The sequence below is a fragment of the Euprymna scolopes genome, chromosome 12, assembly GCF_053919585.1.
Source record: "Euprymna scolopes isolate OS-2025 chromosome 12, ASM5391958v1, whole genome shotgun sequence".
NCBI classification, from domain to species: domain Eukaryota; kingdom Metazoa; phylum Mollusca; class Cephalopoda; order Sepiida; family Sepiolidae; genus Euprymna; species Euprymna scolopes.
The window spans coordinates 148,555,009-148,577,986 of NC_136493.1; the positions used below are offsets into that span (position 1 = coordinate 148,555,009).

The 22,978-nt window shown below is 31.7% G+C and overlaps 1 protein-coding gene across 8 annotated transcripts in view; it reads left to right on the forward strand.

Moving 5' to 3' along the window:
• LOC145291535 (uncharacterized) overlaps positions 1 to 22,978 on the forward strand; it is a 429,029-nt gene that overhangs the window by 326,342 nt on the left and 79,709 nt on the right. For 6 of the 8 annotated variants that reach the window (XM_080137531.1, XM_080137538.1, XM_080137535.1 and 3 more), the window contains exon 1: positions 9,514 to 11,586. In XM_080137531.1, coding sequence (XP_079993657.1) covers positions 11,217 to 11,586 — 370 coding nt within the window. In that variant the 5' untranslated portion in view covers positions 9,514 to 11,216. Of the gene's footprint in view, positions 1 to 9,513; positions 11,587 to 22,978 lie in introns of those variants that run through there. The other 2 variants (XM_080137534.1, XM_080137533.1) reach the window with 1 other exon arrangement.

Below are 22,978 nucleotides of genomic sequence, written 5' to 3' on the forward strand. Positions count from 1 at the left end.
GAAATAGAATGAGAAATACAGAAATAGAACAAGAAATACAGAAATAGGAGAAATACAGAAATAGAACAAGAAATACAGAAATAGAACAAGAAATACAGATATAGGAGAAATACAGATATAGAACAAGACGTACAGAAATAGAATGAGAAATACAGAGATAGAATGAGAAATACAGAAATAGAATGAGAAATACAGAAATAGAACAAGAAATACAGAAATAGAATGAGAAATACAGAAATAGAATGAGAAATACAGAAATAGAACAAGAAATACAGAAATAGAGCAAAAAATACAGAAATAGAATGAGAAATACAGAAATAGAACAAGACGTACAGAAATAGAATGAGAAATACAGAAATAGAATTAGAAATACAGAAATAGAATGAGAAATACAGAATTAGAACAAGAAATACAGATATAGAAGGAGAAATACAGAAATAGAATCAGAAATACAGAAATAGAACAAGAAATACAGAAATTGAAAAAGAAGTATAAAAATAGGACAAGAAATACAGAAATAGAACAAGAAATACAGAAATAAAATGAGAAATGCAAAAATAGAACAAAAAATACAGAAATAGAATGAGAAATACAGAAATAGAATGAGAAATACAGAAATAGAATGAGAAATACAGAAATAGAACAAGAAATACAGAAATAGAACAAGACGTACAGAAATAAAATGAGAAATGCAAAAATAGAACAAAAAATACAGAAATAGAATTAGAAATACAGAAATAGAAAAAGAAATACAGAAATAGGAGAAATACAGAAATAGAACAAGAAATACAGAAATAGAGGAAAAATACAGAAATAGAATTAGAAATACAGCAATAGAAAAAGAAATACAGAAATAGGAGAAATACAGAAATAGAACAAGAAATACAGAAATAGAGGAAAAATACAGAAATAGAACAAGAAATACAGAAATAGAGGAAAAATACAGAAATAGAACAAGACGTACAGAAATAGAATGAGAAACACAGAAATAGAATGAGAAATAGAGAAATAGAACAAGAAATGCAGAAATAGAACAAAAAATACAGAAATAGAACAAGAAATACAGAAATAGAACAATAAATACAGAAATAGAATAAGAAATACAGAAATAGAATAAGAAATACAGAAATAGAATTAGAAATACAGAAATAGAAAAAGAAATACAGAAATAGGAGAAATACAGAAATAGAACAAGAAATACAGAAATAGAACAAGAAATACAGAAATAGAATAAGAAATACAGAAATAGAATGAGAAATACAGAAATAGAACAAGAAATACAGAAATAGGAGAAATACAGAAATAGAACAAGAAATACAGAAATAGAACAAGAAATACAGATATAGGAGAAATACAGATATAGAACAAGACGTACAGAAATAGAATGAGAAATACAGAAATAGAATTAGAAATACAGAAATAGAATTAGAAATACAGAAATAGAATGAGAAATACAGAAATAGAATGAGAAATACAGAAATAGAACAAGAAATACAGAAATAGAGCAAAAAATACAGAAATAGAATGAGAAATACAGAAATAGAACAAGACGTACAGAAATAGAATGAGAAATACAGAAATAGAATGAGAAATACAGAAATAGAACAAGAAATGCAGAAATAGAACAAAAAATACAGAAATAGAACAAGAAATACAGAAATAGAACAAGAAATACAGAAATAGAATAAGAAATACAGAAATAGAATAAGAAATACAGAAATAGAATTAGAAATACAGAAATAGAAAAAGAAATACAGAAATAGGAGAAATACAGAAATAGAACAAGAAATACAGAAATAGAGGAAAAATACAGAAATAGAACAAGAAATACAGAAATAGAGGAAAAATACAGAAATAGAACAAGAAATACAGAAATAGAAAAAGAAATACAGAAATAGGAGAAATACAGAAATAGAACAAGAAATACAGAAATAGAGGAAAAATACAGAAATAGACCAAGAAATACAGAAATAGAGGAAAAATACAGAAATAGAACAAGACGTACAGAAATAGAATGGGAAACACAGAAATAGAATGAGAAATAGAGAAATAGAACAAGAAATGCAGAAATAGAACAAAAAATACAGAAATAGAACAAGAAATACAGAAATAGAACAATAAATACAGAAATAGAATAAGAAATACAGAAATAGAACAAAAAATACAGAAATAGAATTAGAAATACAGAAATAGAAAAAGAAATACAGAAATAGGAGAAATACAGAAATAGAACAAGAAATACAGAAATAGAACAAGAAATACAGAAATAGAATAAGAAATACAGAAATAGAATGAGAAATACAGAAATAGAATGAGAAATACAGAAATAGGAGAAATACAGAAATAGAACAAGAAATACAGAAATAGAACAAGAAATACAGATATAGGAGAAATACAGATATAGAACAAGACGTACAGAAATAGAATGAGAAATACAGAGATAGAATGAGAAATACAGAAATAGAATGAGAAATACAGAAATAGAACAAGAAATACAGAAATAGAATGAGAAATACAGAAATAGAATGAGAAATACAGAAATAGAACAAGAAATACAGAAATAGAGCAAAAAATACAGAAATAGAATGAGAAATACAGAAATAGAACAAGACGTACAGAAATAGAATGAGAAATACAGAAATAGAATTAGAAATACAGAAATAGAATGAGAAATACAGAATTAGAACAAGAAATACAGATATAGAAGGAGAAATACAGAAATAGAATCAGAAATACAGAAATAGAACAAGAAATACAGAAATTGAAAAAGAAGTATAAAAATAGGACAAGAAATACAGAAATAGAACAAGAAATACAGAAATAAAATGAGAAATGCAAAAATAGAACAAAAAATACAGAAATAGAATGAGAAATACAGAAATAGAATGAGAAATACAGAAATAGAATGAGAAATACAGAAATAGAACAAGAAATACAGAAATAGAACAAGACGTACAGAAATAAAATGAGAAATGCAAAAATAGAACAAAAAATACAGAAATAGAATTAGAAATACAGAAATAGAAAAAGAAATACAGAAATAGGAGAAATACAGAAATAGAACAAGAAATACAGAAATAGAGGAAAAATACGGAAATAGAATTAGAAATACAGAAATAGAAAAAGAAATACAGAAATAGGAGAAATACAGAAATAGAACAAGAAATACAGAAATAGAGGAAAAATACAGAAATAGAACAAGAAATACAGAAATAGAGGAAAAATACAGAAATAGAACAAGACGTACAGAAATAGAATGAGAAACACAGAAATAGAATGAGAAATAGAGAAATAGAACAAGAAATGCAGAAATAGAACAAAAAATACAGAAATAGAACAAGAAATACAGAAATAGAACAATAAATACAGAAATAGAATAAGAAATACAGAAATAGAATAAGAAATACAGAAATAGAATTAGAAATACAGAAATAGAAAAAGAAATACAGAAATAGGAGAAATACAGAAATAGAACAAGAAATACAGAAATAGAACAAGAAATACAGAAATAGAATAAGAAATACAGAAATAGAATGAGAAATACAGAAATAGAACAAGAAATACAGAAATAGGAGAAATACAGAAATAGAACAAGAAATACAGAAATAGAACAAGAAATACAGATATAGGAGAAATACAGATATAGAACAAGACGTACAGAAATAGAATGAGAAATACAGAAATAGAATTAGAAATACAGAAATAGAACAAGAAATACAGAAATAGAATGAGAAATACAGAAATAGAATGAGAAATACAGAAATAGAACAAGAAATACAGAAATAGAGCAAAAAATACAGAAATAGAATGAGAAATACAGAAATAGAACAAGACGTACAGAAATAGAATGAGAAATACAGAAATAGAATTAGAAATACAGAAATAGAATGAGAAATACAGAATTAGAACAAGAAATGCAGATATAGAAGGAGAAATACAGAAATAGAATCAGAAATACAGAAATAGAACAAGAAATACAGAAATTGAAAAAGAAGTATAAAAATAGGACAAGAAATACAGAAATAGAACAAGAAATACAGAAATAAAATGAGAAATGCAAAAATAGAACAAAAAATACAGAAATAGAATTAGAAATACAGAAATAGAACAAGAAATACAGAAATAGAACGAGAAATGCAACAATAGAACAAGACGTACAGAAATAGAACATAAGAGTAGTGGTAGATTGGGCAAAAATCGGAGGCCTGCAATATAAATGCTGGAGTCCCTCAGGGGTACATCCTGGGCCCAATTCTCTTCCTGATCTACATCAATGACCTCCCTAAACACATACTTAAATCATTCGTTGACATCTATGCTGATGACACGACCATCTACGGCAACACATCAAAGGCTGTAAACGACAAAGTTCTCTCTGATTCTCTCTCCTCTGATCTCGAGCGCGTGGTTCAGTGGGGGAAGATGTGGCTGGTTACCTTTAATGCATCCAAAACCAAACTCCTATCCTTACATCATCAACGCTCTGATCCCCATCTGGCATCAATTGTGATGGATGGCTCTTGTTTGGGTGAGGCCCCATGTTTTGACAAGCTTCTGGGTTTGACCTTTACTCCTGATCTGAAATGGAACACGTACATCATGTCTGTTGCCAAGGTCACTGGAAAGATGGTGGGATCCTTCTACCGCTCCAGAAGATATCTCACTACTGATGCAATTCTCTATCTATATAAAAGCCAAGTACGTCCAAGGACGGAATACTGTTGCCATATCTGGGCAGGAGCTGCTAAAAACAGCCTATCCTGCCTTGACAGAGTACAAAATAGACTTCGTGGCTTAGTGAGGGATGCCCTTTTCTCTACCCTGCAACCTCTCTCCCACAGAAGAGACGTTGCGAGCCTATCCTTGTTTTATCGTTATTTCCATGGCAAGTGCTCGTCTGAACTCCAATCTCTGGTCCCCCCTTGCCAATCTTTCACGAAAAACACCCGTTTTGCTGAATCCACTGTGAAAATTTTCCCCCACTCTGTATCTGTGTCTAAATCAAAATGCGGATTCCATGAACAAGGCTTCTTTCTTAGAACTGCACGCATGTGGAACTCTGTTCCGCCCTCCTGCTTCTCTCCGGACTACAACTTGGATGTCTTCAAGTCCAATGTTAACAAATTCCTAATGAACCGCCCCCTTAAGTAAACACTTCATCAAATCTCCACACTAACGTAATGTACTTGCAATAATCCTTATCCATGAGTGGCTTCCAGGCCTTGATAAGTGGTGATAACTGTGTAAAAAAAAAGACGTACAGAAATAGAACAAGACGTACAGAAATAGTACAGGAAATACTGAAATAGAACAAGACGTACAGAAATAGAACAAGAAATACAGAAATAGAATGAGAAATACAGAAATAGAACAAAAAATACAGAAATAGAATGAGAAATACAGAAATAGAATGAGAAATACAGGAATAGAACAAGAAATACAGAAATAGAACAAGAAATACAGAAATAGAACAAAAAATACAGAAATAGAATGAGAAATACAGAAATAGAACAAGAAATAAAGAAATAGAAAAAGAAATACAGAAATAGAACAAGAAATACAGAAATAGAACAAAAAATACAGAAATAGAATGAGAAATACAGAAATAGAATGAGAAATACAGGAATAGAACAAGAAATACAGATATAGAACAAGAAATACAGAAATAGAACAAGAAATACAGAAATAGAATGAGAAATACAGAAATAGAATGAGAAATACAGAAATAGAACAAAAAATACAGAAATAGAACAAGAAATGCAGAAATAGAACAAGTACAGAAATAGAATGAGAAATACAGAAATAGAACAAGAACTACAGAAATAGAACAAGAAATACAGAAATAGAACAAGAAATACAGAAATAGAATGAGAAATACAGAAATAGAATGAGAAATACAGAAATAGAATGAGAAATACAGAAATAGAATGAGAAATACAGAAATAGAACAAAAAATACAGAAATAGAACAAGAAATGCAGAAATAGAACAAGTACAGAAATTGAATGAGATACAGAAATAGAATGAGAAATACAGAAATAGAATGAGAAATACAGAAATAGAACAAAAAATACAGAAATAGAACAAGAAATACAGAAATAGAATGAGAAATACAGAAATAGAATGAGAAATACAGGAATAGAACAAGAAATACAGAAATAGAACAAGAAATACAGAAATAGAACAAGAAATACAGAAATAGAATGAGAAATACAGAAACAGAATTAGAAATACAGAAATAGAACAAGAAATACAGAAATAGAATGAGAAATACAGAAATAGAATGATAAATACAGAAATAGAATGAGAAATACAGAAATAGAACAAAAAATACAGAAATAGAACAAGAAATACAGAAATAGAACAAGTACAGAAATTGAATGAGATACAGAAATAGAATGAGAAATACAGAAATAGAATGAGAAATACAGAAATAGAACAAAAAATACAGAAATAGAACAAGAAATACAGAAATAGAATGAGATACAGAAATAGAATGAGAAATACAGAAATAGAATGAGAAATACAGAAATAGAACAAAAAATACAGAAATAGAACAAGAAATACAGAAATTGAATGAGATACAGAAATAGAATGAGAAATACAGAAATAGAATGAGAAATACAGAAATAGAACAAAAAATACAGAAATAGAACAAGAAATACAGAAATAGAAAAAGAAGTACAGAAATAGAATGAGAAATACAGAAATAGAATGAGAAATACAGGAATAGAACAAGAAATACAGAAATAGAACAAGAAATACAGAAATAGAACAAGAAATACAGAAATAGAATGAGGAATACAGAAACAGAATTAGAAATACAGAAATAGAACAAGACGTACAGAAATAGAACAAGAAATACAGAAATAGAATTAGGAATACAGAAATAGAACAAGAAGTACAGAAATAGAACAAGAACTACAGAAATAGAACAAGAAATACAGAAATAGAACAAGAAATACAGAAATAGAATGAGAAATACAGAAATAGAATGAGAAATACAGAAATAGAACAAGAAATACAGAAATTGAACAAGAAATACAGAAATAGAATGAGAAATACAGATATAGAATGAGAAGTACAGAAATAGAACAAGAAATACAGAAATAGAATGAAAAATACAGAAATAGAACAAGAAATAAAGATATCGAACAAGAAATAAAGAAATAGAATCAGAAATACAGGAATAGAACAAGAAATACAGAAATAGAAAAGAAATACAGAAATCGAACAAGAAATACAGAAATAGAAAAGAAATACAGAAATAGAACAAGAAATAAAGATATCGAACAAGAAATAAAGAAATAGAATCAGAAATACAGGAATAGAACAAGAAATACAGAAATAGAAAAGAAATACAGAAATAGAACAAGAAATACAGAAATAGAAAAGAAATACAGAAATAGAACAAGAAATACAGAAATAGAAAAGAAATACAGAAATAGAAAAGAAATACAGAAATAGAATATGCTGGCATATATTGGACAGATTTTAGTAATTGACTTCCAAGCATGCATTCATAATCTGAAAATTTCATCTTTCTCTGTTGCAGATATTGCCGGTGTGAGACTCTAAAAAAAAACCTCTGTCAAAACCAGAGATGCATAATTGAATTCCTCCATGCAGAAAATTTGAACCGATCAACATTTACCGGTGCACGTTGGACGTTTACAAAGCCGATATATTTTGTAGGTTAGCATAGTAAGGCGATGCGTTCGTCGATTTCAGTGGCGAGAGAAACGTGAATGACAAAGCACTCTCTGAACTTTTAATAACCCATGCATCATTTATCACTGGCAAAAGTGCATTGAGAATGGTGGTGACTATATGGAAAAATATATTTTGCAGCATAAAAGGTCGCTCGTTTTAATAGTACCACTCCCGTCTCCGTAGGTCTTTAATGCTTTAGTTTTTGAGTTAAAAAATAGGAGGCCTTACTTTTAGAACTAGAATGAAAAATATAAAAATAAAATGAGAAATACGAGAAACGTGAAATAGCAAAGACGGAAAGGGGGGGGATACATACACAAGATGAGCAAATTAGAGATTTAAATTGTACAGTGATTTTTTTTTTAAAGAAAAGAAAGACACGAAGAAAGGAAAATGAAAAATAAATAAGGATAAGATTCGGCGAAATAAACGTGAAGAAAATAAAAAAATAAGAATGAATAAAATAAAATTAAAATAAAAAAATCAATGAAATAAATATAAATAACAATGAGAGTAAAATAAAAAAGGGAAGGAGAAAGAAATGTAAAAAGAAAGAAAGAAATTAAAAAAAGAAAGGAAGAAATGAAAAAAGAAAGAAAGAAACGAAAAAAGAAAGAAAGAAACGAAAAAAGAAAGAAAGAAATGAAAAAAGAAAGAAAGAAATGAAAAAAGGAAAAGAAATGAAAAAGAAAGAAAGAAACGAAAAAGAAAGAAAGAAACGAAAAAAATGAAAGAAATGAAAAAGAAAGAAAGAAACGAAAAAGAAAGAAGGAAATGAAAAAAGAAAGAAAGAAACGAAAAAAGAAAGAAGGAAATGAAAAAAGAAAGAAACGAAAAAAAGAAAGAAGGAAATGAAAAAAGAAAGAAACGAATAAAGAAAGAAACGAAAAAAAGAAATAAATTAAAAAAGAAAGGAAGAAATTAAAAAAAGAAAGGAAATAAAAAAGAAAGAAAGAAACGAAAAAAGAAAGAAGAAAATGAAATTCTAAAATGAATGAGAAATTAAGAAAAATAATTAAAAAGGAGGAAAAAATGAGATGAAGAACGAATGTCGAATGCAATAGAGAATTTTGAAATATTTTTTATACCTTTTTTCGATGTTTTATTTCTGTCTCCATATTTTTTATTTCTTCACGTTTTAAAAAAATGTGAAGAAATAAAAAAAATGGAGACATAAATAAAACATCGAAAGAAAGATAGAAAAAAATTTTCAAATTTTTTTTTATACTAACGAAATATGATTTACGAAGGCCTAAGTCCACTCGAGGTTAATGAGATTGTCAATTGGATTATAACCAATATTACGAAAGGATTGGAAAAAATGAGCGGAAAGAGTAAGATTTAATTGCTTAAGAGGAACAACACTTGACAAGTACTTACTGACATTGGACATGAAGAGCACCATGTAGTCAGTAGAGAACCAATCCCGTGCTATTGTATTCTAGAGATAGGAAGTTCTTGAAAAAGAAAAAACTCTGTTCATTGAATTTCCGTTTAGTTTATAGATACCCAAAAGATTAAAGGAAAGTTCTTTGCAGTGATAGTAGTAGACGAGTTCTTGTTATGGATTAATTACAGGGAAGGGGTGGATCAGAGATTGTAGCTCAGACGAGCAGTGAGCACCTACGATAAAAATAAGGATAGACTAGAGAAAGACTAGCTACGTGTGTTCTTAGAGGGTTCGGGTTAGAAGATTAAAACTGGAGAGTGGTAGGAAGAAATTGAAAAAGAAAACAGGAAAAGGAGAGAGAAAAAGAGGAATTCGAATTACATACATTGTCAAAGAGGGAGAGAGAGAGAGAGGGGGGAGGGAGGTACAAGAAGAGTTAACGAAATAGGAGGTTTCATTACGAAGATAATTAAAAGAAGAATAAGATCTGAAAAAGAGATAAGAAAGTGTTAAGAAATAAAAATGCTCTTTCTATAGATTGTAGGTAAAACCGTTTTACCCCTCCCCTTCTCCTCCTCCTTCCCCCTCTCTCTCTCTCAAACTTTGCAAACGTGTTAAAAAAGAGAAAAGGAATAAAGATAAACCCATTTTGGAAAAGGATGATAGAAACCCCATTCATCCTTAGTCGAGGAGTGTGTGTGTGTGTGTGTGTGGGGGGTTTAACCCTGGCACATTCTGCCAACCTAGTGATCGTATTATTGCCTCTTTGTCGGAATTAGACAGGGTTCAGTTCAGTTCTGTCCTAGCGGACCATTTCTCCCAGGCATTGCTTTCTCTTCCATCGAAAGGAGGGTTATTGACGGTTATTTAAGACGCCGCCACCGGGGAATGCCGATGGATCCATTCTCGGCTATTTTTTTTTGTGCCCTTCCAGAGTGTGTCCTCAAGGGGAGCTGGATTTAACCGCTGCTAGTGCTGCTACGGTAAACTGATTTCAAGCTTGACCCAGCTGTAAGAGAGAGAGAGAGAGAGAGAGAGAGAGAGAGAGAGAGAGAGAGAGAGAGAGGTGATAAAGAACTTAAGAGCAGAAAAGATGAAAGGAGAAAGAGAGTATGAAACGATAGAAAAACTGAAGAAAAAAGATAAAAGAAAAAGATAAAAGAAAAAGAGAGAAAAGCGAATGAAACGAGAGAAAGTTAACTGATAAGGAAGAAGAAGACGAGAAAGCAAAAGAAAAGATGAGGGGGGATGTAGTGAAGTTGAATCCGTCATCAGTTTGAAATGAAGAGAAGTAGGAGCAGAAGGAGGAGTAGGCGAATAAGAGGAAGGAGCGGGGTCTCGCAAGTAGAACCGTGGTCGGTTGAGTCATGAAAGTGGGAGTGGCCTACTACAAAACCAAACCACAGAGTTGTATTCATTCATAAAACCGCACTCCAAGCACACACGGCCACCACGAGAAGAAGTTGCTCCAATCTTTAGTCAGTTCGCAGTTGTCAGTCGGGCCTGGTTTGTCTCGCACGGAGCTTCTCTGAAAAGACAAACACTGTCCTTTCATTTTTATACCATATCTTTTTCTTTTTTTTTATGAAGCAACTCGAAGAGCCGAAAACACTAAATGTGACTAGCCTCACTGACGAAGCGAAACAAAAAACTACTTTTTTGTTGTTTACACGCACCTTGTAGATCGATGTGATCGACTGGATTATTTACCTTTGCTGCGTATTTATTTAAAAAAGTAAAAAAAAGTATAAAACACACAAAAAACAACAAAAAGTGATATATATTTTTAAATTATATATTAAAAGAAAATGAACCAAAAGAAAGTGTCTTTGAATCTGTTTTTGTAAAAAAAAAAAAAAAAAAAAAATGGAAAAAATTGTTTGTTTTAATTTTTCTAACACACACATAACATGTACGCAAACATAATCACAACACAGTGTTGAGTTTATTTATTTTGTTTGTTTTCTCGTGTTTTATGTATACTTTTGTTTGTATATCTTTCTTTAACCGGAAAAAGAAGAAAAAAAACAAAGTCTAATTATTATCCCCCTCCTCCCTCCTCCAAAAAAATACTTCCTCGTACACAAACAAAACATAAACAAAACTAATTCCACATGCATTTACCTGCAGATCTGAACGGTTTAGCACCGTTCACCGAGTCCCCCCATCACACGATGTCTGGTGATGTGGTCCCCGGCGAGAGAAGCGTTGGCTCCGTCCTTGGTGAGCACCCCGGAGAGTTGGTCCGTACGGGCAGCCCCAATTTCGTCTGCTCGATCCTGCCCCCGCACTGGCGATCTAACAAAACCTTACCCGTTGCCTTCAAAGTCGTCGCGCTAGGGGAAGTTAAGGATGGTACCAAAGTGACAATATCGGCCGGCAACGATGAGAATTTCTGCGCTGAATTAAGAAATGCCGTTGCCTACATGAAAAACCAAGTTGCTAAGTTTAGCGATCTTCGATTTGTTGGTCGATCCGGACGAGGTAAGTGCTTATAATATTAACTTTTTTTTTTTTTTTTAATTTTATTTATTTATTTTTTGTTTTATTTTATTTATTTATTTTTTATTTTACTCTGTCTGTCTGTCTGTCTGTCCATCTCTCGTTCTTCTTTTTCTTAAAACATACTATTTTGTTTTTAAGTTGTCTTTGACCCGTGGCGTAACAGATAAAGTGCTTGACGAAACTCAGTTGTAAATGACACTCTTCTGAAGGTTGGTTCAATCCTCAGTACGGGCTATACTCAGAATACAATTGCGAATTAATTACTACCCGGTCATCGCTGACGGAACGAGAGCATTCTTCCCCATGGATTAAATAAAGGATGTGCAGACCCGGATTCAGCAAGATATACCTGGGGATTATCGGCCGAAATTTTGTGAAAATAACATCCAAGATGAAAATAGTAGCCCGAATTATCTAATAAATACGTTATCTTTGACAACTTTTTTGACCAAGATCACAGTGTAGTATCTGTTCTGATGTTGCACTTCATCTTTTCTGTCCTCGGTCAGTGGAGGAGAAATCCTTTATGACTGAGACATTTTTTTATTTTTTGTCCCTATCCAGAGTGTCCCTTTTTTGTGGAGCTGGATTTTTCCCACATTAAAAACCGACCTTGTGTCTAACTCTAACTCTACCTTCGTGGGGAGGCAAATTAATAGGAACTTAGATTTTTACGATCTCTTAATGGTTATGCTTTTGATGGGTATTTATTTGTTATAGAATCACTCCCATCTCCAAACCGGTTTTTCTACGCATTTTGAGCCGTCAAAAACGAATATACGGACGTAAATTATTTTAAAGGAAAAAATCGTTAAAAAATGCTTCAAAAACAGTTTATTTGCTTACTTTTTATTGGTAACTTTTTTGCGCAATAAGAAAATGTTTACAAAAAGTTTCAAGCAATTTAATTTACCGTAAACAGAGACTAGACTGGCTAATTTGATCCGGTTACTCCCTATAATGCCTAAACGTGAATTATTCGACCCAATCACTATTTTTATAGCAAAATAAATTGTTTTAGAAACTTCGGTACATTTTTACGACGTGCCCCAGCGTATTATAAACACTCCAACTTCTCCATGTTAAGAACGGCTTTCGGAATACCCCCCAACCTCGAAAGTCGTTCTTAACATGGGGAGGTTGGGGGGTGTTTATTCCGAAAGCCGTTCTTAACATGGGGTCGTTGCTGGGGGTGTTTATACTACGCTGGGGCCGGTCATAAAAAAAATACCGAAACTTCTTTGAAATGTTACATTTTTTAACACAAATAGCTCACAAATGAGAAAGCAAAATGCACTGTTTTTGATTAATTTCTCTAAAATAATTCCTATGTGCAACATTACCGCAAATTATTAGTTTGTTTTTATTTAGGATTAAAGACTGGAGAGATTATTAAAACTTTTCACTTATTATTTTTTTCTTGCTTATTGGATAATTCTCATAAAAAAAATCTGGTCTAACTTTGGTATTTGTGCAGAATAGCAAATCGAGAATTTAATTGGAATCTCATCGCCTTGAAATCTCCCTGTATTTCTACCACTAACCATAAGTCCAGATGGCAACCCGCATACACACTTGCGTACCCCCCCCCCCCCAAATCCCTTAACTAACCTAATCTTCCTAACTACTGACATTCTTCCATGCGCTATTGCCCACAAATACACCAATTTTGTTCTTCTAGGGATGCAAGTATCAAATGCGGACAACTAAGGCTATGATCAAAGTGTATCATCTGTTGTGTTCATTAAGAAAGTAAGTGTTTCTTGGCTTAGGTAATTTAAATTTTTTGTTTCGGATGCAGAGTGCTCCCTTTTGGGGGGAGCTAGATATTTTTCTCCGCATAAAAACCGACCTAGCGTTGAACTTTGCCCTCGTAGGAATGCACATGCATGGAAGGTTTTTTAAATTAAATAATTCAAATTCGTTCATAACCAACTGCCGATATCAACAAAAACATTGGATACATTGGCAAGTGTTTAATCGGTCATTTCTGTATTTCTTTCAACTTTGTATGCTTTGTTGATCTTTTAAATTAAAAACGCAAATCGATTAGAAAAGATCGACCCGTCTGCTTGATCTTATTAATATTAGTAGTAAATATTATTAATAATAAACTTAAATCCCCCCCTCTCTCTCTCACTTAATGCTAACACTATGCAGTTACCTGGAGTATACTTTAGTGAGGTGCGAAAGCAGTGGTGTCGACTTAATATGACAAAAAATAAAAGAGGTGGGGGGCTGGGGGGCAGTCTGAGGGGTTTCGTACCCGTCGGGATTCCTCAGTGGAGGTCGCCCCAGGCAGTAAACTAACTCCTTTTCTCCAAAAGGTGCACTGCAGCCACTGCACTAGTGCAGCAATGCCTGGGAGAATGGTTTATTGAGGCCGAACTAAACCACACTCGACTGTGATGTAAACTGGAGACCTATACCATCTAGTACTGTTTAGCTTTGAAAATCGGTCACAAGTTTTGCGCAGTTTCACGATGCTCTCTCTCTCTCACACACACACACACACACACACACATGACCCAACTTTCTTAGTGTAAAACTTCTAGTGTGTCCTCTCTTTCTCTCTCACTTTCTCTCTCTTTCTCTCTCTCTCTCTCACACACTAAATGACACTCCTTACTCGCTACCCACACACTTAATTAAAATAAAATGCTAGCCACTGTCAGGCGTGTTTACTGGTAAATAAACTGTACGTTTACCTCTGTCGTCGCACATGTTTCTTTTTCGTAACGTCCACAATGATAAAACAAAGCAAAAAAAAAAAAAAAACAAAGCAAAAAACAAAACAACAAAAAACAAAAACAAAACAAAAAACGAAGTCAAAACCAACTAAACCCACGCGTCGCTTCCACAAATAACAAGGGAATAATTTAAACACTTCTGAAAGAAAAACAAACACACCTTACAAATATATAATCAGTTTATTTGTTAAATTACGTAATATTGTTTTTTAGTTTAAGAATAAGATCTTGATCGACTAAGGAGTATATTTTCTTTTTCCAAAAGAAATATTTTTTTTTATAATAAAACTTAATCTGGCGTACTTTAGACTAAAATCGAAGTGTTGTATTTTTCCAAAGAACTTTTTATTTTTATTTTATTTGTGTGCGTGTTTGTGTGTGTGTGAAAACAACATTGGTAATGTCGGTTTCAAATCCAAATAAAAGGGACAACGAAATCTCTCCAGCCACTGTTTATAAACAGAGGCTGATTATATAATTATAGGTGCCCTTTGTTTAGATTTGAAACCGACAGTATCGGTGTTTTTTTTTTCTGATCTTCTGTAATACGTATATAAACTAATACTACGTCTTTACTTTTTATTTTTCTTGACAATCGAGCACTTTGCATGGATTTTCTACCACTAATCTTACACGCACAGAGAGAGCACATATATCTATCTATCTATCTATCTATCTATCTATCTATCTATCTATCTATCTATCTATCTGTCTGTCTGTCTGTCTGTCTGTCTCTCTGTGTGTGTGTGTGTGTGTGTGTGTGTGTGTGTGTGTGTGTGTGTGTGTGTGTGTGTGATTCAAAGTGTCTATGTTTAGTCCCAGATCTTATTTCATGCATTATCTCCTCCTCCCGGAGGACCTAAAGTGTGTTTCATGTCTGTCGCTTGAGACAATCTCACTCGCAAGGGAGTGAAAACAGGAATATACAGGTTATATAATTTGTTTCTTGTCTAGTGTCCCCTTTTGTGAGGAGCTGGATTTTCCCCACATAAAAAAAAACCCTCAGTCTAATGTTGCCCTCGTCGGGAGACAAAGTAAATAAAGGAAGGTGAAGTTACGTCTTTATTCTTTAACTAAAATATTGACGTTATCTCAGGGGGAAAAAAAACAAACTTAATAGCTGATATATTTCTAAGATCAGCCGAATTTGGGAAAACTTTAGAATTGAGCCCATTTATTGTATAAAGCGTTTTTTAGCCAGATTTTTTTTCTGTTACGAAATTTAAATCTGACTTCGACAGAGCAACTAAGAAAACGTAAACAAATTTGTATGACGAGTCACACACTAGTAGCAGCAGCACTAGTGGTCATGACTGAAAACTTACACTGACTAACACTGTACTAAAATTGTACTTTTCATAAGCTTTTTCTTGGAATAATCAACTCAAGTTCATAACGGTTGACAGGTTTGAGGTTCTGGTCGTAAGTGTGCCAATTAATTTAAGTGCGTATTCATATAAGTATATAAATAAATAAATAAATTTATATCCAATGATATTAGTAAATAAGTTTTAAACATTCAAAAATTAAATTTAAAAAAATTACATTTTCGCACAATTGGTGATATTTATCAGGTTGATTTTTTTAACAGTATTTTGTTCAATTTTTGCTTTTGAGCGATTATCGAGACTTTCCAGATAGCCGCCTAATGTCCGCTATTCTTTTCTTGTTTTAACTTTAATAACTTGTAATTTTTGTTTAAGATGAATTAAACACTTTAAAATAAGTTAAATCACACACACACACACACACACACACACACACACACACACACACACACACACACACACACACACACACACACACTTATCCAGATAGGTTAGGTACCTTATCTTGCCGTTGGTAAAATTAATTTTTTTTTTTTTACACCTTTTCGTTGGTCCTGGACATGACCTTAAACTATATCCAGTGGTGACGCCCCAGATTGCGGGTTTTGGGGAGTGCGAAGCCACTCTTTAATTGCCATTGCTCCCAGGTCCATTCTGACCCGGAGTGATAGTATCTGTTAGGGTCCCAACTATGGGTTAAATAGAAACCGACTTGAAAACAACAAACATATTCTATAAAAAAAATTTTCTTCAAAATCTTTGGATTCGGCATTAAATAACCTGAAAAAGGTTGATATGCCGTAAAACAAAAACAACCAACCAACTTTTTCGTTTTGTTATCTATACTACAAAATGGCCGTTTTTTTTTCCTTATTAGTTTTAGTTTTATTCTTTCTTTTTTTTCCCCCCGACAGCTGCGTTTTTTTTGTTGTGTTTTTGTTTGTCATTTTTTAGAGAAAAAGAAACGAAAGAGAGAAACGTCTCTTGTATAATTCTTTATGCGCAGTTCATTTCTTCTCTTTCTCCTATGTTTTTATGTCAGTCAATTACTAACCAGACACCGAAATCGGCTTGTGTCGACCTTTTTTTGTGTGATTGTGAGCTTGATTTACCTCTTTTCGACCCCCTGTATCGTAAAAAACAAAAACAAAACGAACAAACAAAAAACTAAACAAATCAAACAAACAAACCAAAAACTTTTTGGTTATCCTAAACTGTAAAAAAAAAAAAAAAAAAAAAAAAAAAAATGGCTACCATTAAAACAACATTAGCTTATAACCACATTAGTTCTATTTATATAAAATTTTGTTCCAATTAATATCAAATGATCTAAAAATACCGTAATCTTAACTTATTTATTACGGTATTGTTTCATAATTAAAATGATTAATTAAGCTAAATTGTTATAAAATTAGATTTAATTTGATTAAAATAATGTTTTAATGGCAAACATCTTAAAGCAGAAAAGTTCAAGATAGCCAAGTTTAAATTTGTTTTCCTCCTTCTTCGTTCCGCATTTAACAATAACAATAAAAAAGTGTTTTGATATTAAACTTCAGTGAAGGAGAAATCCTTCTAGACAGATACTTTTTTAATCAATATTCAGTATCTCTTTATATATATATATATATATATATATATATATATATATATATATATATATATATAAATCATGTGTACCTATCTGGTGGTGTAACGAAGTTTTTATTTAATGCGGAAATTGACCCTTAACGAGTTCCGTAGATATTTGAATAGGGCAAGTTCAATTCCCTTAAAAGGGGCACTCAAATTTTAGAGTCCCTATTGTTTATTTTCTTCATAACTAAAAGTTTACGAAAATATAAGTTGTTTCTCGTCAATAATTGTATATTCGAATTATTTTATTATTTCCTATGAATCGAATATTTATTGAAATTATAATTGCAATAGCGTAAATAATAATAATAATAATAATAATAATAATAATAATAATAATAATAATAATAATAATAATAATAATGAAATTTTAAAAGCCTATTTAAAAAAAAAATAACGTAAAAATCCACCAAAATGCATTTTGGTTTCTTTCTTATCTATCTCTTAAGTTTAATTTTTAAAAATATTTATCAGAATGTCACAGAAGTGTGGTGGTGGTGGAGGCGGTTGTAAATTTTAACAATGGTATTCAGTGCTAACTGCAAGAGATCGGCGTTTATTTTTGGGCAACGCGAATATTCTTAATGTTTTATAATTATTTTTGGTGAAAATGCTTTTTTTTTTTCTTTGCAAGAATCTTATGACGTAATCACTATTGGCAACAGCTTATTAAGCAGAGTTTGCAAAACATAAAGTTGAACCGAATGACCTACACTCCGGAATGTCAACATGGTACGCCTTGTTTTGAAGAAATAGACTTTCTTTATATAAACTTAGCGTTCGTTTCAATTTGAAATTTCGAAATAATGACTTACTAGTCGCACCTAATCGTACTAATCGTGCGAACGTGAAAATGCAGTTAACATTTATTTTAATTATGTTGTATTTCGACACTAATACATTTCTTCTACATAAAAAGGGTGCTTGTTAAGATATAGTCGACAAATCGATTTTCTTTAAATATATCCTTTTAAGCAAAAAACAACAGTACTTACTTGTTATGTCGAAAATATTAATTTATCCAAAAATTACGAAAATTCATCGAGTAAAACATCTGCTATTGCGTTTTTAGTAAAAAAAAAAAAAGAAAAGAAAGAAGTCATCACTGTAAGTTACAAATGTTGGAAACCATTAAAAGTGATAAAAAGGGAGATAATTATGACCCCTGCATTCGCAATCTTCAAGGTGTTCACATCTAGGGAAAATACCATTTTCCCCCAATTTTCCGTAAAAATTACTTTTAAATATAATTTTCTACTCGATGAATTTTCGTCATTTTTTGGATATATTACTATTTTCGACATGACAAGCAAATACTGTTGTTTTTGTAAAAACCACATATTTAAAAAAAAAATCGATTTGTCGACCCTATTTTAACAAGCACAAAAATAAAGGATAGATTAACAACCTATGCAATCTAAAGTATAAAACAACATGTAGTTCAATTATAGAATAGTGGCGCAGGCGAAAAATAAGCAGTCTTTAATTTATAGACAACAGAAAACTATAGGAGCTAATCTTGATAAAAACTATAAGACCAAACACATATAAGAGTCGTCAAATGGAAGCAAAGTCTTTCTGTAAACAACAAATGGTTATGTAATATTTATGTATGTGTAGCTTGCCGAAAGTTTACACTGTCACAGTGAAGGAAGTAATTATGACTGTTACAAAATCATGACAATTGTGATCTATAAGTTTTAATTCGAACCAGAAATTAGTTTAGAAGTGAGATCGACATTTTAAAAGCTTAAAAATGACTTTCGAGTTTCTGAAAGCCATCGCAAAAAATACCCCCCCCCCCTTATTTATTTCACATTATTTTTATTCTTGATAATCGGTGACGTCGTGGGTTTAAGACTTTTTACATCGACGCGGAGAAAGTATTTTTTGGCTATAAGAAAAAAAGTTACGGATCATTTTCGTTTTACACTAATGAACCATGAATGTATAATTTAAAAAAAAAAAAACAATTTAGAGGCCCCCCCCCCACAAAAAATAAAATAAATAAAAAATAAATAAATAAAACCAAAAAAAAAAAAAAAACCCAACAAACAAAAAGAAAACAAAAACCAAACAAAACTTCTCCTGAAATCAACAAAACGACATACGTAATATATTTTGTTTACGTTTGATCGCTGCTGCTGAGTGCTGCGTGCGACTGTTTTCTCTCTTTGAGAAGAACTTCTCGGAAGTTAGTGTATTGCTAATCGCCTGAGTCGCCCTCGCCGGGTAATGCCAACATGTCGGCTCAAGCACTTTTTGCCAGGCAGAGTGCCTCTTCTCGGGGGCGCTGACTTCTTAATCTTACTTTCCGACCCTAGTGTCAAAGTTCTTGCAGTGGGAGAGAACTACATACTGACAACATTTAAAAGCATCTTTCGTCCAACATATTCATTTATCTTGTCGTCGGATTTTGTTTTGTTTAGAGTTAGACCCAAATAACATTTAAGTTGAAAAACCAAACTTTACTTTTGACGTGTCGGTTCTTATTTGTAATCGTTCTACCGTGTTATTGGCAGTAAATAACGTACTTAGTTACAATTTATTAATTTTTAATTACTTCGTCCGGCTCAGACTACTTTTGATATAAATCATTTTTAAATAATTATCGAAAAATAAAACTCAACAAGACGGATAACTCATTTTTATATTGAAAAATATGATAGAAGTTGGCCACCTTAATTTAAAATAATGCGTAAACAAACAAACAAACAAACAAAAACTTATCTGCATCCCGGATAACGCCGGCTAGACAAGGGAATAATAATGATGATGATGATGATAATAATAATAATAATAACAAGAAAAGTTAACGTTACCAAGTTAAGTCATAAAATGATAAAACACACACCCTTTCTTAACCCAGTCACAAACCTTAAGTCCGGGTGGCCATACAAAGTTAAATTAAAAACGAAGAAAAAAGTGCAAACGACGTACACGTAACGGAACCATTGTAATCGTATCTTAATTCTAGACGGACTGCATTCTATTACGACTATAATATAATTTTTTCCGTGTTTTATCTTTGGGAATGGTGGAGCGGGGAGCGCTCATATTATTTTTAAATAGACGTGAAAGGTAATAACGTAGATACAGTCCAAGATACATTTGAATCATTGATTATATAACAGGTTCTCGCAGCACATTTAATTGGTGGCATTTTTAATTTAAATTTCGAATACATGGCCCCGCTCCCCCGCCGCTCGTGCGTATGTGGCATAATATAGATGTCCAATATTCACAAGCTCACATCATTAAATTAAGCTTTAATGTTGTATTTTAAGTGGTCAATTGTGTCTGGTTTATCAGCATAGACATAGGACTTTATATCCACAAAGAAAATAATCTAATGGAGTTAAATCGAATTAACGAGGTCATTTCGTGAAATTATTCGTTCATCGAATTTAAATTATTAGTTCATCAATAAAATAAATTTGCACGATTTGCAAACGCTGCTTGGGTACCAATCTGTTCATGACGAATTGCCAAACCAAGTTGAACTCAATATAATCACTCTCTCCCCCTCTCTCTCTCTTTCTCTCTCTTACACACACACACACACACACACACACACACACACATAACATTTTTTTTAGTTAGATTGTTGTTTTATATTTAAAATATATTTATATACCATCATACAATAAACAAAAATTACACGTATTTTTATTTTTAAAAGTTTGTATTTTTTCCAATTCTTCTTCTTCTTCTTCTTCTTCTTCTTCTTCTTCCCATTTTATTTTATTTATTTTTACCGTACTACGTATTATTTATTTCAATCATTTATCTTTTACCGTCCTCATTTATTTATTTATTTTTGTTGACAATGCGAAGAATTTGAAATGACTCACATTTTAAGAGGGAAAAGAGGGAAAACCGAACTCCAACGTGATTTGTTTGACAAATAAACTCGTGGGGGCAGCAAAATGCCGTGCACACGTGAAATTTGAAATTAATAAAAATAAATGAAATTAACAACACATGCTGGTTGAGCAAATTCATTCAGAAAAGGTGAGACAGCAAAAGATAAACTAAGATGTTAAATTTGCAATCCAAGAAAATTTCATTAATTATTCTTGTCTTAATTTGTAACCTATATATATATATTTTTTTTTTCATTCTATCGTCTTTAAAAATATAAGTTCCTATTTACTTGCCTCCCCACGAGGGCGGAGTTAGACACAAGGTCGTTTTTTCTGGATAGGAACAAAAATAAAAGTTGCTTATATTTACGTCTATTTAAGGAAATTTAATTTGAAACGGCAAACAAAACTTGAATTTCGTTTATTTAATGCGTGTGGATTGCGGATGCGTTTCCTAGTAAAATAAATAAATAAATAAATAAAATAAATAAATAACAATGTAAAAACAGAATAACTATAAACAGAAAATTGGAAAAAAAAATTACAAAAAAAAAAAAAAAATCGGTGCAAGTGCACTTATTGATTCGCGCTATTTATTACATAGCATTTTCAAGTTTAGTTAAAGTTTTATTAAATCTGTTTTGATTAAATGGTAAGGTTAAAGTACAGACTAGGCACAAACCATCTTCCCCTCCCCATGTTAAGAATGGCTATCTAAATAATAACATTATTATTTCAGCACGGATCAATAAGTGCATTATTACTGCATTAGTACCAAAAATTCCTGTATAGAGACAGCATTTTTTTTAAAACTTCGTAGTATGTGTGTGGGAGATATTTTGGAAAAATAAAGAAAAAAAAAGATTTAAAATTCAATATGCATGCACAAAAAATTCATTTCAAGTCATATCAAACCAAATTATTAAAAATAAGCATTTATTTTTAAAATATTATTTCTAAATGAAGGTCTTATGAAAACGGTTAACAAAAAAAAAAAAAAAACAACCAAAAACAGGTACTGATGTGTTCCAATATTTTTCGAAAACATATTGAAGATTTAAGCTTTAAGATGGCTACCATTTAAACATTATTTTAACCAAATTAATTTCTAGTTTTAAATTAGTTTACTTTAATTTAATAACAAAACAATACCGTAACCCTACTTATTACGGCATCGTTTGGTGGTTGCGATGATTAATTAAACAAAACTATTGTAAAACTATAAACTAATTTGGTTACAAATGTTTCAATGGCGGCCATCTTAAAGCTGAAATCTTCAATAGAATTTCAAAAAATCACGCCGGTTACAATGTCTAGTCGCAATCTTTCCATCGTATGCATCCGATGGTAACATTTTTGGTTTAATATTTAAAATAAATAAATAAAACGCAGTCTAATTTCATTTTTGTGTTGATGAGGACGCAACCGGGTTTAGTTGGTAATTATTCTTGAGTTAGATGAACCCACGGACCACGACCACAAATTCGGGGCGACCCATTTGACATCGCGGCCGCGCCCGTCCGAAGCGAATAGCTCTAACCCTAAGCCTCCTACACAGTGTTGGTCTTTGTGGGATCCATGAAAAACTTATTTTGATTTATGGACTTTTATTTGGACAAAACCACGTGCATTTGTTTGTGTGCGAGCACGCGCATGCGCGTGCGAGAGAGAGAGAGAGAGAGAGAGAGAGAGAGAGAGAGCAGTTTGTTTTAAATGGACTAGCTATTCTTTCCCCCCTCTCTTAATTTTATCGTTTCAATAAAAAAAAACAAAAATGCTTTTCCAACATAAA